The 17144-nt window shown below is 31.6% G+C and overlaps 1 protein-coding gene across 2 annotated transcripts; it reads left to right on the top strand.

The window, feature by feature from the left end:
• The first annotated feature begins 520 nt into the window (after positions 1 to 520).
• LOC134235714 (SH3 domain-containing kinase-binding protein 1-like) lies at positions 521 to 15205 on the top strand. Of its 2 annotated transcripts, none has more exons than XM_062717966.1 (11): positions 521 to 755; positions 1622 to 1812; positions 2242 to 2295; positions 3009 to 3035; positions 4895 to 5039; positions 5412 to 5585; positions 5939 to 6033; positions 6732 to 6755; positions 7696 to 7776; positions 8637 to 8733; positions 12594 to 15205. In XM_062717966.1, the coding sequence occupies exons 1-11, from the start codon at positions 728 to 730 to the stop codon at positions 12857 to 12859; spliced, it is 1182 nt and encodes a 393-aa protein (XP_062573950.1). In that variant the 5' UTR covers positions 521 to 727; the 3' UTR covers positions 12860 to 15205. The 2 variants fall into 2 exon arrangements, with proteins under 2 accessions (XP_062573950.1, XP_062573879.1); XM_062717895.1 differs by lacking the exon at positions 521 to 755 and adding an exon at positions 1449 to 1538.
• Positions 15206 to 17144: the final 1939 nt, after the last annotated feature.

Below are 17144 nucleotides of genomic sequence, written 5' to 3'. Positions count from 1 at the left end.
TTTGTCTTAATTCTCTAGGGATCAGTATTTATCTACCATTCTACTTTTGTTTTAAATCCTGCAAAAGTCGACATGATTTTGACAGCTGAAAAGATGGTAATTCCTGTAATATGGTACATATATATATTTTAAACAAAGGTCATTGGTTGAAAAAGATTGGTGATGATGTGAAGTAAGAGATAATTGAACCTTTACTATGACTATATTATATATGGTCAATAAAAAATCTGCTGAAAAAAAATTAAAATCACATTTTTAAAAAAATTTAGATGAGAATCTAGCAATTTATTTATTATGGCCTTATCTGAATTATGGCATGAATACCTATTTATTTATCAATTCAGGTATATCTGAACCATTTAATTGAGTAATAAGAGACTAGTCCAGTGCTGTATGATTCATGATGACAAGTCAGTCATAAACCCTGGCCATATGTTTAGGTCATATGTCTATTGCACCTTGACATATTACTAGATAACCTGGGTATTGTAATAGGTTATCTCCCTTAACTAACTAGCCAGATGATAGATCAATACCTGCATAATTTACATATATACACACACAGTCACTGCCCCACTTGATATAACAATTAGCCTGGAGTCGTTTTACAACCCTCTCGAGACTTTGAGGGATCCTTGACCCTATTTTCCTCATTCTCAATGTCCCCGTGAAGTGTTCCCCAAGTAGAACTGTATACCTGTGAATGTCGCCAAGAATTTGACAAAATATGGACCACAAAGTTAGCAAACTTGCTTGTAAGTAATTTGTTTGTTTGTCTGTTGGTTTTTATTATGATCCTTTCAGGATTTTTAATTGTTATTGTTTATTGAGTGCTTCAGAGGTTTTTTTTAGTGACACTTATATTTATGTTTCCTATCCATACTTTACCATTATGTAGTTATTTTTTTTCCCTTGTTCTATGTTTCTTCTTGTTATTATTTTCTGCAATTTAGAGATGGTATAAAAATAATGATAACATTCTCAACATTGTATAATTTTTTTCTCTCCAAGAAAGTCTTCAACTTGCATTTTATAGTGTTGGATCACATCTTGACTGGATTCCTTAATTATTAACACCTTGTCTATACTAATCTTTCTTACTTTTCTTTGTTTATAGTCTTACTAATATCATTGTAACAAGAATAACTATTATATCATTGTTAAAATATGCATAAAATCAATGATGAATGGCTATAAAACATTTACACATGGTAAATGATGTGACGCAGTGCTTAAATCATTAATAAGGCTAGTATTATATGAAAAGAATTCAAATTCTTGTTTAATTAAGTCATCAGACTGTGTAGTTTCAAAACAAATATGTAAAAAGATGATCCTAAGTCATATTCTTGAATTGTGAAGTATAGCAGCTGTTTGCTGAGGTTTGATGATAAATTTGAAACCCTATACAATCAATACAATGATTGGGTCTATGTATATTCCCATAGTCTCGCTTCCTTCCTTGTTTTTCACCAGAGTCAAACATTTCTGATACAGAATGGAAGCAGAAAACTCATCTAGTTTAAGACAAGATTTATGTAAATTATGAGGAAATTTATCTAAATTTAAAAGAATTGTATAGCATTTTAAATTTTAATTGACTTTTTAAAATTTTTTTTAGCTACGGTGGAGAAGGCCGTGGTGCGTTATTCCTACAGTGCTGATAATGAGGATGAATTAAGTCTGAAGGAGAACGATGTGATAGTGATTCTAGACAAAGATCTGGAGGATGCTGGGTGGTGGAAAGGGGAACTGAACGGAAAGGTCGGGGTGTTCCCCGACAACTTTGTAGAACTCATTCCGCAAGAGGAGGTAAATACTTCAGTCCTTTTGTGCAAGAGTTATCTTTTCCTTGCATGGATTATGCATTAAAGCATTTTTGAAAGTAAATGAAGGAATGTTTTTTTAAGTATGTAATTGAATTTTGGTGCATTCGATAGAATGTCCTATAATAATATATTACTTGATATGAGTATGATTTGCATGCAAGGAAGTTAAAGTTACGTGCATTACACTTGCGAAATGAGAATTAAAAATGGAGCTGTATATATATAACTAGAATTCTTGAGATAATGATGATGAATACTCATATTTGAAAAATGATGTTTGTTTTTTTTTAATTTATTTTGAAGTAGGACATATTATGATACTGCAAATTCTGAAGACTATATATACACACCCTTTTCTGTTTTGATTGTCTTTGTTTGATGCTTGCTTGATGATTGACATGGATATTTTCAGCAGGGATTAGACAAATTCTCTAGGCCAGTGGCTAGCCCCAAAATACCACCACAAGTACGTCGTTTTGAGTTACCTCCCTTTCTCACTGTGCTCGGAGTCTAGTGGAGCCCGGTGCTAGGCCACCAGTTTACACTCTGTACAGTCATGTTGTGTTCAAATGTCAAGGCATATGGAAAAAAAAATGTGATAATTCATATAAAATTCTTACTACCATGTATACAAATCTACCTAACTTTTTTCATAATGAGTAAGCAATATCTGAGGAAGAATTTCTTGCATTCATGCCATAATAAATTCTCAAATCAAAATTATGGAAACTTTGCATGTTAACTTTCATGTGTTCGGCAGATGAATAGATGACTGTTAGGGGAATGTTTAGAATGTAAATTTTTGTTGTCTGTTTTGTTTTATTCAGTTCCACTAAAACACTAGAATGGAAGGAATTTTATAGGAAGGGCTTTTGCATGGAGGAAATAGGATTTTTGAGCACAGTGACCAATGTTATTGTGTATTCCTGCTTGCCTTTTTTTCTCCCTATGTTTTATGGCATTTTGGGATTCAAATTGGTTTCTCTTTTATTTTTCTTGTTAAATCTAAACTTTGCATGATTTTTTCCTCCAGATTTAATTTTCTGTTTTATTTTCTGTTTTGACTTTCTAATTTGAAACCCAATGTGTTGTAGCTTTTTGTGGGGTTTTATGTTGTGTATGGATATCATAACCGGCCTGAAATGTATGTCACAAAATGTTGACCGCTGTTTTTTGCAGGGGTCACAAAGAGCTTCTAGTTACAAGGTAAAATCGTGTATCTCTCTGTATATCACTGCTAGCAAGCATATCACCTCTAAAACACATCAAAGCAAATCTGTATACATTTATATCATGTACTATCCTTGCCATGCGAAAACATATACATGTACACCAGGAAAATTTACTGAGAACAGCAATCATATACATGTATCTTAACAAGAGATAAACATTTTGTATGAATCCAAATAGTACTTACAATAATTGAAGAGTTTAATTTCACGAAAATCTATCAATATAATTCATCAGGCAAATTAAAAAATGCGCCTTGACAAAACTATATGGATTATCTACTCAATTTTTATCTCACACTTGGGTTTAGATATTAAGCAATAGAAATTGATGTTTGATGTGAGTTTGTTTCACATACATCATATTTACTGGTAAGTGTAGGTAATCATAAAAAAAAATCATTCAAGTCCTTTATAAGAGCAGTAGAATTAAGTACTTGACTAAAAAATACATGTTGGATTTTTTTGTATCTAACAAAGAGTATATAAAATGCACCTTTCACAAAAAAGCATTTTAAGTCAATTTTTGCTAAGTAAATAATGATTGTGTATATAATCATACAGTAAAATATTTTTATTCACACATTTATTTGAGAAAAAAAAGGTATATAAACAGCATGTATTAACACAAGGAGGAAACATTCAGAGAACACCCTTTTTTCCTGTTTCAGTGTTTTTTAGTTCCAGTGTAAACTGTCATTATAAGTCAAACAGTGACTGCATGTTACATTGTATGACACATAATCAGGCTTAAGCATTAACGTGGCTGCTTTTTTGGTTCTGAAATAGAAATATTTTTGGTACCACTTTGTATCATATTGTACGAACGTCTCAATAAGGAAGAGGGAAAAAGATATTCTATGTATATAGATATAGTATACAATTATGGACTCTCTCAGTTTTGAATATGGTTTGTTACTCACCAGAAAAATAAAATTGACCCCCCCCCCCCCCCCCCAAGAAAAAAAAAAAAGTGGGGGAGAAATGTTTTGGTTCTCCTAGTTTGGAAAGATTCCATTGAGTAATGGTATTTAATAATACATTATGAATATAGAAGTACAAGAACTCACTCTACTGGTAGTTTACAAATACCTTTGGGAGATTATGTTCAGATCATGGCATGTTGCTTCAAATTTCTTTTTTTTCTGCCATAATTTGAAATTTTGATTTTAAAGTATAAGTAGAGATAAATTGTGAATAATCAATTTTTTAACCTGAATCATGTGCATGAATCTTTTAAATTTTTCATTCCCTTCATTATTGTAGCGACAGTCACTGCTTTTTAAACAATTGGCTTTTCTGCAGAGGGTAAACGATGTAGAGGTGTGATGGGATAGATAATCAATATAAATAATTTAGTTGGGAAAACTTAAGTAAAGGTATCAACAATATAAAATGACTGGGTTAAAAATAATTTAAAAGTAGTCCTTGGATGTAGTCAGGAAAATCATAGAGAGCATGAAGTGGGGTTAGAGTGTTACTATTTTGTATGTTTATTCAGCATTCCTACATGTACATGTAAAACTCCACTGTGGTAAATAATCATTCGTAAAATTGTGGCAAATCGTTTGCAATTTTAAGAAATGGGTGATCAAAGTCATATTTGGTTGTTTTCCACATCATATAGATATCATAGCTGGATGCATGCATGGCTGTATCACTCATTTATAGTATTATAAAGAAAATTGTTAATTTTGAATATTGATATTCTAACATGATTAGTATGGTTTGATTGCTGTTGATTTTTATTTTCTTTGTCGTCTTGACTCCTGAGATATTAATAACTTGTCAACTAAAGCAAGAGGTATGAAATTTAAAGTTTTGTTCTATATATAGCCTAAACCCAAGAAGCCCCCTCCCCCGTCTGCAGTGCTGAATCAACAGAAATCGAAATCACTGGAGAAAGACAAGTCACTGGACCACAAACAGTCCCCTGTCATGGATCATGTGGCAGATAAGTTCATCAGGAAAAAAGAACCAGGTAGGGTAGCAGTAGGCTTGTGTTGGTCGTGATATTTTACTGATGGACATGTTAATTTACAAATTTACTGTAAATTTTTGTATCATTGATACATTTATTTTAATCAAGCTGAAGATTTCTCAGATGAAATAATGTTCATACTTAAGATTATGAATCATTTTCTTGATAAAGTTTTGATATAATGATACAGTACACCATCAAAGGATACCCAAAGGTGATCTTGCCTTTTACTCATCAGTAATAATTAAGTACTGGTGAAAGACAAGATCACCTGTGTGTATTTGAGGATAACAGCTCTGTAAAATAAAAATGTATTGTCATGCATATGTTTATACTGAATATTAATTAAATAATGTAAATAATGATTTACAGAGCCGGAGAAGCCTGCTCCACCACTCTTGCCAGGGAAAAAGCCAGTGTTACCTCCCCCCGTGGGGAAAAAGCCCACCAAGCCCGACCCTCCCCGCCCCACGTCTAATGGGAAACCTTTTGTGGTGGGAGGGAGCAAGGAGGAGCCAGCCAGTCACAAAGATATACCTCATTCTGGTTAGTGTAACGGGGGTTGACTGGTTATTGAATGGGGAATGGGATTGTCTTAAAGACTGGCCTAAGTTTACTAGATTAATTAATTATATAGCGATATCAGGGTGGTTTATAAAAGTTTATGATTCAAGTACAAATGTCATAATAGTGCAAATAACCATGGAAGTTATTACTTTTTTATGGAAGAAAACTTTTCTTTTCTTTCTGATAAAGTTTTGGAAATGTTTCCTGTCATGTAATACTTTAATATTGTTTTAATGTTATAAAAAAAATTCTTATGATTAAATTTTGAAAATATTTCCTGTGATGTAATACGTCTTGTTTTAATGTTGTGCCCTATGATTTTTTTTCCGCAGAATCTCACTTTGATGGGATGGAACCCACCTCAGATAAACTTGTCCATTTAACAGCTAACCGACCCCGTGGACCATCAAAGAGGCCGCCATCACAAGTAATATTTAATAACGTAAGACGCTATAGCTTTATTAACCAAGATTTAACACAGTATCGCAAGGGCTGTATTATCGAGGTTTTATTTATTGGGAAGATTTTTTATTTTGCACATGACCGTGATTTGATTGAAATTTTGAGTGAATATTTTTATTATTTATTGTGCATCTTGGGTATGTTTTCTTTTAGCTGGTTTTATGCTGAAGGTTAAAAGAGATCATTTTATTCAATATTTTTTATCAACACTTTATATTTTATTCAATTCCATTATATCAAATGAAAGCTGGAAAGAGGTGATTTATGTTAAGATATATTTTCAGTAAAGTTTACAGATTTTTCACCCCTAGAAGTTAGGAAATAAAGATCTTAATTAGAATTTGAATTCTTTTAAATAATTTAATGAATATCTTCAAATTTCTGAGAATTGTTTTCACGACACAAGTTGACACATTGCTGAACATAATAATGACTGTATCAATTTATTTTATTTTGAAATTGTACTGGTAAACTCTACTAATTTCATAAAAGTGAAATAATGTTAAAGTCTAAAGAATCTATAAATTATTTATTATAAATTTTGTTGAAACTTTTCTTGTATTAAGAACCTGAGATAAATGTTAAGTGTTAAATACTAAATAGTACAAAATTTTTTCATATCAGTTATTTGGAAAATAACAAGCTTATATTTTTCCTTCACAGAAAAATAACAAAAGACTCATAGAGGTACAAACTAATTAGTATTCTGCCAAAGATTAACTAAGCAGTTCATTTTGCACTTCTTTGAAAAACAAAAAAAGTTTCTCAGCATTTTCAACCTGCATTGATAAGTGCCAGAAAAATGCCTTTAACCATTATAGCAATATTTGCAATATAAATAACTGGCAGTTTACTAAGTGTAGAAGAAAGTATATTTTGCATTAAAGGATTTCTGAGCTTATAGCAGCTTTGCTGTGAGATTTCTGTATTAGTTTTTCGAACACTCCTGTGTAAAAGCTGACCACTTAGGCTACACACTTAAATTTTTTCTTGCATAATGGAATCTTGAATCAAAATTGAAAATAAATATTTCTTAAGTCTCAGGTAGTGGCAGATGTTTTGTTACTTTGTATTTCAGTGTATTCTGACAATATTTCAACAAAACTATCTCATGATAAATATAATTATGCATACTATCTTTAGTATTACATGTATTCTATAGTATAAACTGATAAATATATATTCTGCTCTAATAATCATTTTATTTGGAAAGAAAATGGTTATCAAATACTCATTAAATGTTCTCCTGTTTTAAGTAATTTTTTTTTCTAAAGACATTTTCCTATTGTTGTGTACAATTTAAAAAAAAAGTCCTAATGCTCAGAGTTGCTTTAGCATAAGATTTGTTTCTTGTTGTTCATTTCATGGTTGTGGGTTTAATGCTAGATTTACATCTTTTGAGACTCATCAAATTTGATGTAGAATGGGTTGAAGATGAAACTAGAAAATAAAAAGCTAGAAAATTATGAATAAAAGCAAAAATAAAGGAAAAGGGAAGTTTTGGAGGTACAATGTATCATTATACAGCTTCATATTAGTAAGTAAATATTGGGTAAGTGAAGTAAATATTGAAACAATAGAAAAGTTGGACATAATTGTATTAAGCTAAAATGTGTATCATTTATAGGAGGAAGAAAGAAATGGTGACATAGAGACCCCAACTCACAAACATCCCCCACCTGTGAAAGAAATTACTGAGGAACCGGGGGTGAGTTTAAAGGACAAATGATCCGGGAATAAAAACTGTGTATTGGGCTATCTAAATTTAATTCTCTCAGACAGCTTCTCAGGCCAATTTTCTCCAAAACAGATGCAGACGGGAGGCATTTTATTTATCATTTTATTGGCAATAAAGTAGATGAGTGAGGTATTTTTTTAATTTTCGAATTTTCTTTCAAATAAACATAATTTTTTTAATCACAGATATACTTTCCATGTCTGTTCAAAAGGTTTGCGTTATCCATTGCTTATCAGCGTGTGAACATTGTAGGCAATGTCTTCGAATGTATTTTCAAATGAAGTATCCAAATTCTCTTTGAAGATGGCTACCGGAAGTGATATTTGAATACTAAAATACAAAAAAATGAGGACGGAACTTTTTTTTGCGGATTGGTCTCCACAATACCAACTTTTTATTTTTTCAAAAATACAATAAAATTAGCAATGCTGCTACCTCAAAACGGATGCGATCGGGCCTGAGAATCAGAATTTCAATTTTATGTAGCCTTGGCTGTCCTGTTAAGAATGGAAAGAATGTCTTTAACAGCCACTTAAATGAATGTTGGTACTCTTACAAACTATAAAGAGTTGATCAAAGTTTGAATTAAAATGAATTTTATAAGTTCAGACATATTTGCAAAGTACTATCAGTACATATAACCAATTAACATTTTATATAAATTTTTGTAAAAAATATTTTGTATGTCTTTTTTTGCTTTTGAAATGTATCAAATGATTGGAGAAAGTAGTATATGTGTTTAATAGATTTTATGACCCCTTGGAAGTTAACCACACTTTTGTAGCATTTTAACATTATAGACAGAATTATGTAATATGTCTGCCTTTTAGGTCCAGTTACCAGCTAAGGAGAGACATCATCACCACCACCACCAGGCTCTTCCTACAAGACCCCCCGAGCCGGCCCGACCCCCAGAGGCCAGTGTGGGTAAGGAGCATTGTTCAAACAAACAATCTTCCCTAGTCTACAGTGCTAAAACAGTGCATGAGAATACAGTTCATATCGGACACCCATGCAATCCGTTTCACCGTGAATTTTTATTTTCAATCCCAATTTACTATTTTCCATGTTCTATTGCACTCTGACACCCTGACTCAGACATCAAATTAAAGATTTTGACATCATCCCATGAAAGGGACCTGAAAGATTTTCCCCATAGTTTTCTCCATGAATCTCTGGCGTGATTACAAACATTACTAAGTGTAAAATAAACTGGAGTGTGTAAATCAGTTAATAGGAATATCCCAAATTAATTTTTTTCCTTGCAAAGAAAGAGGGCACTTTTGAATGGCATTTGGCAGGAATCTGGGCGTAATTGAAAAGTGAAAATTTTATCGACATGTCACATGAAATTTTTACATTTTTTTTATTTATCGAGTTCCTGTGCAACAGAAAAGGAAAATATTTTCCAAAAATTGAGCTTTGATTTGCTAAAAAATTACTTGAACATTGGCCAGATCAGACATTTGGTACAAAATTGTGCATTTTTAGCTCACCTCAACGAAGTTGGGGGAGCTTATGTAATACCCTTGGCGTCGGTGTCGGCGTCAGCATCCCGGGTTAAGGTTAAGTTTTTGGGAGCAGTTTTCTTTTTAAGTACTTCTATGTCTTATATTGATTAGACATGCATGGAAGATGGTTCTAGTGTGATTCATCGTACCAGTCAAAGTTTCAGATGCTGCAATTTCAGCAAAGGAATGACCAGGTTAATGTTTTTGGAGCAGGTTTACATTTTTATACCCCCCGCAAACGAAGTTTAGGGGGGGTATATTGGAATCACCATGTCCGTCTGTCCGTCTGTCTGTCTGTCCGTCTGTCTGTAGACGAGACTTTGTCCGGACCATTACTCAGAAACTATTGGAAGGATTTGTCTGAAAATTTGTACACATATTATTCACCATATGAAGTTGTGCACCTGATATTTTCATCTTGATTGGATTATTATTTTGAATTTTACAGGTGTTTTTTCATTTTTATTTTGGGGTTTTGTTTGGACCGTTTCTCAGAAACTATTGCAAGGATTAATCTGAAAATTTGTACAATTATTATTCACCATATGAAGTTGTGCACCTGGAATTTTCAACTCTTTTTGTTCATTTTTCTGCATTTTACAGGTTTTTTAAAATTTTAATTGACTTGTCCATTTTGGGCTCATGTATAAGGTTTGAGACGTAGAATCTAGAATATCTGTACAAAAACGTGAACTACAGCTTAAAACTACTCAAAAACTTTTGTAAAAAAGGAAACATCAAGTGTTAAAAACAGTTTTTACATTGCACAGAAGATAATGTAATTTCATTTGTCTCTTGGGAATAATGACTGGACATGCATCCAGTTAAAGATAAATTAATGAGTTTGGTGTTGGAAGTTGTTTAGGCATATCTCTTATCAAGTGTGTGTGTGTTATCAAATCTTCAGGGAATAAGGCACAAGAATTAAAGATCTCTCTTCTCTTATTCTCTTAATTGTAATTTATTGTCTGTCAAAACACTTCATTACTGGATGACCAGTTCTTTATTTTCAAAATGCATTTCAAATTGATATATCAAGATTAATTTGATTTTGTATAATGTTTTTTTTTTCAACAATCAGTTTGCAGATTGACATAACACATAATTGCAATATATTTTTTTAATGCAGTAATGAAGAAAAATTAAATGAAAAAAATAAAAAAAAAAAATGTTACAATGGAATTACAATGTATTACAGTATTAGTATTGATGTTTCATTTGGTTGCACCTCCGTTTCATTCATTAAGAAACATGATGAGCAATTATATTTCACTGCAAATTTTTTAAAGTAAATTGTGAACATCTCTAGATCCATAAAGTATTTTTGATTGGCAAAAAACCCAGCGGGGGGTATTTGTCCCTATTGGACAGTTCTAGTTGGTGCAGTTTTTGGTGTATTTTCATTTCCAAGTAACTATAAGCCCTATGTTGACCAAACTTGCATGGATGATACATCTAAGGATGCATACTACTAGGTTTGCTTCGGATGCTGAATCTGACCTACATTTTACGGTTGAGTTTAAAGTTTTTGGTGCAGGTTTCATTTCCAAGTAACTATAAGCCCTATGTTGACCAAACTTGCATGGATGATACATCTACGGATGCATACTACCGGGCTTGCTTCGGATGCTGAATCTGACCTACATTTTCCAGTTGAGTGAACAGGTTAAAGTATTTGGTGCAGGTTTCATTTCCAAGTTACTATAAGCCCTATGTTGACCAGACTTGCATGGATTATACATATAAGGATGTATACTACCAGGCTTGCTTCGGATGCTGTATCTGACCTACATTTTCCAGTTGAGTGAATAGGTTAAAGTTTTTGGTGCATGATTCATTTCCAAGTAACTATGAGTTCTTTAATGACCAAACTTGCATGGATGATACATAAAAGGATGCATACTACCGGGCTTGCTTCGGATGCTGAATCTGACCTAATTTTTGTTGATGAGTGAAAATGTTAGTTTTTGATGCATGTTTCATTTCCAATTAACTATGAGCCCTATAATGGATGATACATCTTAGGATGCACACTAATGGACTTGCTTCAGATGCTGAATTCGACATACATTTTTAGATAATAGACCAGGTAAAAGTTATGGGTGCAGGTCTATTACCAATAAACTATAAGGCTTATATAACATTGTATAAACCAAACTTGCACAAATGTTGCATCAAGAGATGAAAACTCTCAAATTTGCTTCAGATGCTGGATTTTAATTACATTTTCATGAAGAAGAACTAGTTTATATTTTTTATGTAGGTCTATTTCAAAATCAGATTAAAATTGCTTAAATATTTTCATTTTTGGAATGTACACTTCTTGTTGGTTAATTGTGTGACTTTGCCGTACTCAAAGACAACATTCGTTGAGGTGAGCTTTGTAATCTCTGATTACCTATGTTTAAACATTTTTTCTAAAATTGTTCTATTTCTGGGTCTTCTTTCCATGATTTTGAAAAATTATTTGTATGTATTTTAATTCAAAGAAACAAATACACATTTTTAAAAAATGGAGAGAAGACCCAGAGACCACGAAAAATGAACTTTTTCCGAAAAATCCAAATATGTGAGTGTTGTGCTTCTTTGTCCCTTTAAAATCATTTGTATATTTGTAGCGGTGATAGCTCAGTAAGTTGGGCTACATGTACCTGTTCAGTGCACTAAAAGCAAAAAGTTTTTCGTTCGAGCCTGGCATGGGGTGTTAATTTTTTTTTCATGCAAACAACCATTTATTTTGTCAGTTTCGTTTTATGTACTGATGTATTAAAATTTTGAATTAGATAAATTTTGGTTCAGTTTGGTTCTCGAGCGAATTCAATTCCGATCTTTTATTCTATAATGTACATGTACACGTATCATGCATATATGCATTAATTTTTGTGAAACATTATCAATGTTATAGTACCCCCTAGGAAAAAAGGACATAAATGTTACAATCTCACAGGTCTTTCAAACTAAATGAAAAAAAACCTATGGACGTAAAAGTTTGTAAAATCTGACCAGCTATGTTCAGCCAACCAAATCATGGACATTTAAACCATAAATGTTTCGTACAAATGATTCCTGCAGATCACACGCCAAATGCGCCCATCTTCTTTAGCTTACGCGAAAACTGTGACAATAAAATTACATGGTGGTAAAATTTTGTTCTTATGGCAAATATTAAACATTAATTTTAAGGATCAAATTGTAATACATGTAATTTAAAACCTTCAGAGTTATTGAATATCTTATACTTTTAATTATTGTTTTGATTTTTGCATGATATTGTAGCTTCGTCAGGATTGCTGTCAATGATTGAAGAACTTAAAAAAGAAATCAGGGAACTTAGAACCAATAGTGTTACAAAAGCAACTTATGATGAACTCAAGAAAGAAAATGAGACACTCAGACAAGACTTCGAAACCTTCAAGACTTCCTGTTTACGGAAAATTAAGGATTTAATTAACGAAGTGGACGAAGAGAAGAAGATCCGTCTAAGTACGGAAGTGGAAATGAAACGGATTAAGAAGCTTGTTAATGACGAATCCCATGTGTAGATGCCACCTATATTGTTTTCAGTTCTGTGATTCAAGGACAGTAACTCTGTCCTTGGAAAACAAAAAAAAAATATTTTCCTGGGATATTATGGAGTTGTCAGTACATTCTAGACAGGTTCCAACAAAAAAGTCCATGGAATTCCTTTTCCTTTTTTATACCTTGGCACCTGGATATTAATAATACTTTGAGGAATAAATAAGAACTTGTCACTTTTTTTTATGTGCTTCCATGTTATTGTAAACTATAAACTCAGTGCTATCTGTTTTCCTTTTGAATCTCACTGGAAATTATTGTGATCTGTTTTTTTTTTTATGTAAATTTTTTTTTAAGTCAAGGAGAAATGGCACATGTGAAATTGTTATTGAAAAGTAGTTGACCTGTTTAAAGGTCAAAGTTCAAGAGGTCATTGTCATAAGACCATGTAGTGCTAGCACCTGTTAGAATGTTTCACTCTGTGAATTTCTTTTCCATGTTGGTGAATGTTGCAAGACGGATTGAATGGGTTGTGTTTACTTTTTTAATGAAAAAATTTAGTCATTTAATTATATAACAGATTATGTATTATTATTATTTCAATATTTGATAGCTATAAAATAGTAAGGAAAAAATTTTATACAGAAAGGATTTTTTTTTGTCCATAATAATTGTATGATTATTTATGATGTGTATCATATAAGTAGATTTTAGTGAATTCAATTTTTTTTCAGGACCTATGTATACTTAATGCCCCTAAAATCATTATTGGACCCATCTTGTCACGTTTCATATGGGGTTGGAGTCAGTCTGTGTTCCTAAGATAGGGCATTTTCCGGCTACAGAGCCTAGCTATATTCCTCAGTAAGACTTTTCATACTTTATAATGTATTATATGTATTTTTGTTATGTTACTAAGTTTTCAATGTAAAAGTGCTTTGAAAGACTCGGGGATTGTGAATGATTATTATGTTCTTTGTAAATGTAACTACATTAATTGTATAAAAATATGTTGCATAAGGTTAACTGAAAATTCAGAACCTCTCAGTTTGTAAACTTATTTTTTAATCCATTCCAGTGATCTGGTTTTTTTTTTTTACAGAATATGTGACTGTAATTTTGACATTAGGGTAGGGGTATTCATTATAGAATTTAATTCATCGAAGTGTCTACGCATACATATCAAGGGCTTTGTTTAGATATTTTAAGTTTCGTAATCTAAAAAAAAAAAATCCTTGATTTATCTTATTCTAGCCATAGTAACTACTTGTAATTGGAAAGAAAATATTGATTTTTTTATCATTCCAAAAGATTTTAAAGTACATGTATCATCATTATCATAAGATTATTATTGTAAACAATGGTAAAGTTAAGAGATGTGTGGCAACTGTATTTCATACAATACTCGTTAATGTAAACATTTGCTTAAGGAAGGATAAAAGATTTACTACTGTTTATTAAGTACACAAACAACTCAAAGCATCTGAATATTTACATAAACTGATTGTTAAATTTTCAAAGTTTATTTTGAAATTCTAAAGGTGCATATTTTATGATTCTAGTGCAAGTTATACTGTTTTGTTTTTAAAATTAATTTCAAATTTGAAGATGACTGTTTTTTGTCAATTTTTTGACATTGTAGAATGTTTGATTTACTGAAATATTTTTTTTTGTCTGTTAAATATGAATTTACACTTATGAAGTATTTTCCTAATTACTGATACACACTGTATTATAACACTGTAATGTTTCAAAATGAACACTTGATTTGGCAGATTTTGCCAACTGATAATTCTTAGAAGGCATGAATGATTATGTATTTCTCATCTGTGTACAGGAAAATCTCTTCTTTTCATTCACTGCTACCATATACTTTTTTCATTAAAGGGCCAAAGTGCTCTTTTAAAACTTTGTAAAAGAAATTCTTTTCCTTTTTGTTGAGCTTTGAATTATTAAAAAAATATCAATTCATTAATTGATTTAGAACCAGATAATTATTCAGTAAAAGTACTTAAATCCATTTTTTTTCCCAGAAAAAACTTTATTTTTGCATACTTCCTGTTTCATAAAACTTTAAATACTGGGTACAAAAAAATCAAGTTATCAAAGATTATAACAAGTAAAAGATATTTTTACAATTTTAACTAAAGATATTGGAACCTTATGAATTATTATTCATTCATAGAGTTAGATTCTCCTTTTTTCATGAAATATATAAGTCAGTACTAGTTGATCTGTGTCATTTCACCACACAACATAGGAGCATTGACATCCCATGAAGACATTCCAAACAAAATACAGGCGTGTTGTGAGGGGACAACTCTGTACAGTATATATGTATTTATTGTAAATAAATACCAAACAAACTGAAACGTTTCTTGTCTTTACATACAGCACCAGTTGTTTGTGTATTTGAAAGATTTTCATTTCTGATGTATAAAACGAAAAATTGAGATCAAGGTCATTGAAAGGTTCAAGTGCTAAATACTGTTAGAACTTGTGGTAGGAACTTTTGGGATATTCAAGAAAGGGATGAACTTGAAAATTGAGATTGTTGAATTTGATTTAATCAGAGGCAATTTTACAAGTACTACATGAAGCAGAGCTACGTAATATATCTGTGAAGTTTTACACATTCATGGAATGAATTAAACAACTGTTAAACAGAATGTGTCTGTAATCACAGATTTTTTGAGATAGAATGTCATATTGGAATTGAAAGCATCAGCAACAATTTTTCGCTGGTTTTTGCTCAATGTTGATAATTCTGGATGTTTTTCCTAATCCAGATCTATGCATTATTGCATTAAACCATTCATGTTTTGAAGATCCTTCATACTGCTAGTCCTTTTACAATGAAATGTATTTTTATGTTGGGTTTCAGCAGAATGATCTGTCAGGCCAAGATCAAAGGTCTTTTAAATGTGGTTCAAACTCCAAGGTCAAATCAAAGGTACCCAGAGAAAGGCCTTTATCATAAGAAAAACACATGTGAAATATTAGAGCCCTTAATTGTACCAACTGTTCAAAAGTTATGACGAAGCTTAAAAGTTTTTCAAAATTACAATAAAACACCAAGGTCAAGAAAAAAAAGATTGAATATTGGTGGTATCCAAAGGAAAGCCTTGTCACAAGGGTTACATAGATGAAATATAAAGGGCCTAGTAGTTACAGTAAAAAAAATCTGAGATCAAGTTTTTGAAAAACAGGTCAAACAAAAAAACTAAAGGTAAAAAATACTCATCTTTATGGCACGCCAAATTCAGAAAATAAGAGTAAATCATAGTTTCACAATTGATAAACTAGGTTTGTCGACTGTAAACTATCGTTTACAAACCGTAAACTATAGTTAACAACGTTAATCTATATTTCACATCTGTAAACCATAGTTAACGCGATAATCTATGTTTCACAACTAAACTATACTTAACACCGAAAACAATCATTTGCGATTGCAAAACATAGATTATCTGATAAATACAGTTTCACGATTTGTAAACTATAGTTTACAAACCGTTAACTATAGTTAACGATCTGATAAATATAGTTTCACAATTTGTGAAACTATGATTAACAAGTCTTAACTATAGTTTACGATTGTAAACTATAGTTTACAAACGTGAATCTATGTTTATCAACAAAATCTATTGTTAACGCTTATTACAGACAGATAAACTTAGATTATCATTCGTAAACTATAGTTAACAACCGTTAAATATAGTTTTACAGATGAAAACTATACTTAACGAATCGTTAACTATACTTAACGAATAGTTAACTATAGTTTACGGTTTGTAAACTATAGTTTACAGTCGATAAACCTAGTTTATCAAATGTGAAACTAGGTTTACAGTTGATAAACCTAGTTTATCAAATGTGAAACTAGGTTTATCTCATTTTTGTGAATTTGGCATGCCATACATCTTCTTGGAAAGGACTGCTCACAATGAATACACATGTATGAGAAGTATGAAAGCCCTAGAACTAACTGTTCAAAAGTTATTGCCACGGTTAAGTTGAGGAAATTCTTGCAAAATTGAGTCAAACTCCAAAATGTCAGGAGTTCAAATTGTTACATACACATGGGAAATATGAGAGCCATATTGCTCCAACCAAATAAAAGTTATATATCTTTCTTGTGACAAGGCCTTTCCCTTGGTACCTCGAATCTGACCCCTTGACCTTGGAGTTTAACCTACATTAAAAAAAAGCCTTTTACCTTGGCCACAGCTTGTTAATTGTAAGTGCCTGGGCTTTCATATTTCACAAGTATATTCAATGAGACTAGTCCTTTATTTGGGTAATACAATT

This window comes from Saccostrea cucullata, unplaced genomic scaffold (assembly GCF_032062105.1).
Source record: "Saccostrea cucullata isolate Sc308-1 unplaced genomic scaffold, CSIRO_AGI_Scuc_v1 ctg2585, whole genome shotgun sequence".
NCBI lineage: Eukaryota > Metazoa > Mollusca > Bivalvia > Ostreida > Ostreidae > Saccostrea > Saccostrea cuccullata.
The sequence above is the reverse complement of the archived record's forward strand: the minus strand, read 5'-3'. Positions and strand labels throughout refer to the sequence as shown.

Excerpts from the sequence above, each read along its gene's own strand:
- LOC134235714 (XM_062717895.1), top strand. The coding sequence starts at position 1,499 with ATGGAAGCAGAAAACTCATCTAGTTTAAGACAAGATTTAT. Across the intron at positions 7,777-8,636 it reads AAATTACTGAGGAACCGGGG|GTCCAGTTACCAGCTAAGGA; the intron begins GTGAGTTTAAAG and ends TCTGCCTTTTAG. Across the intron at positions 8,734-12,593 it reads ACCCCCAGAGGCCAGTGTGG|CTTCGTCAGGATTGCTGTCA; the intron begins GTAAGGAGCATT and ends ATGATATTGTAG.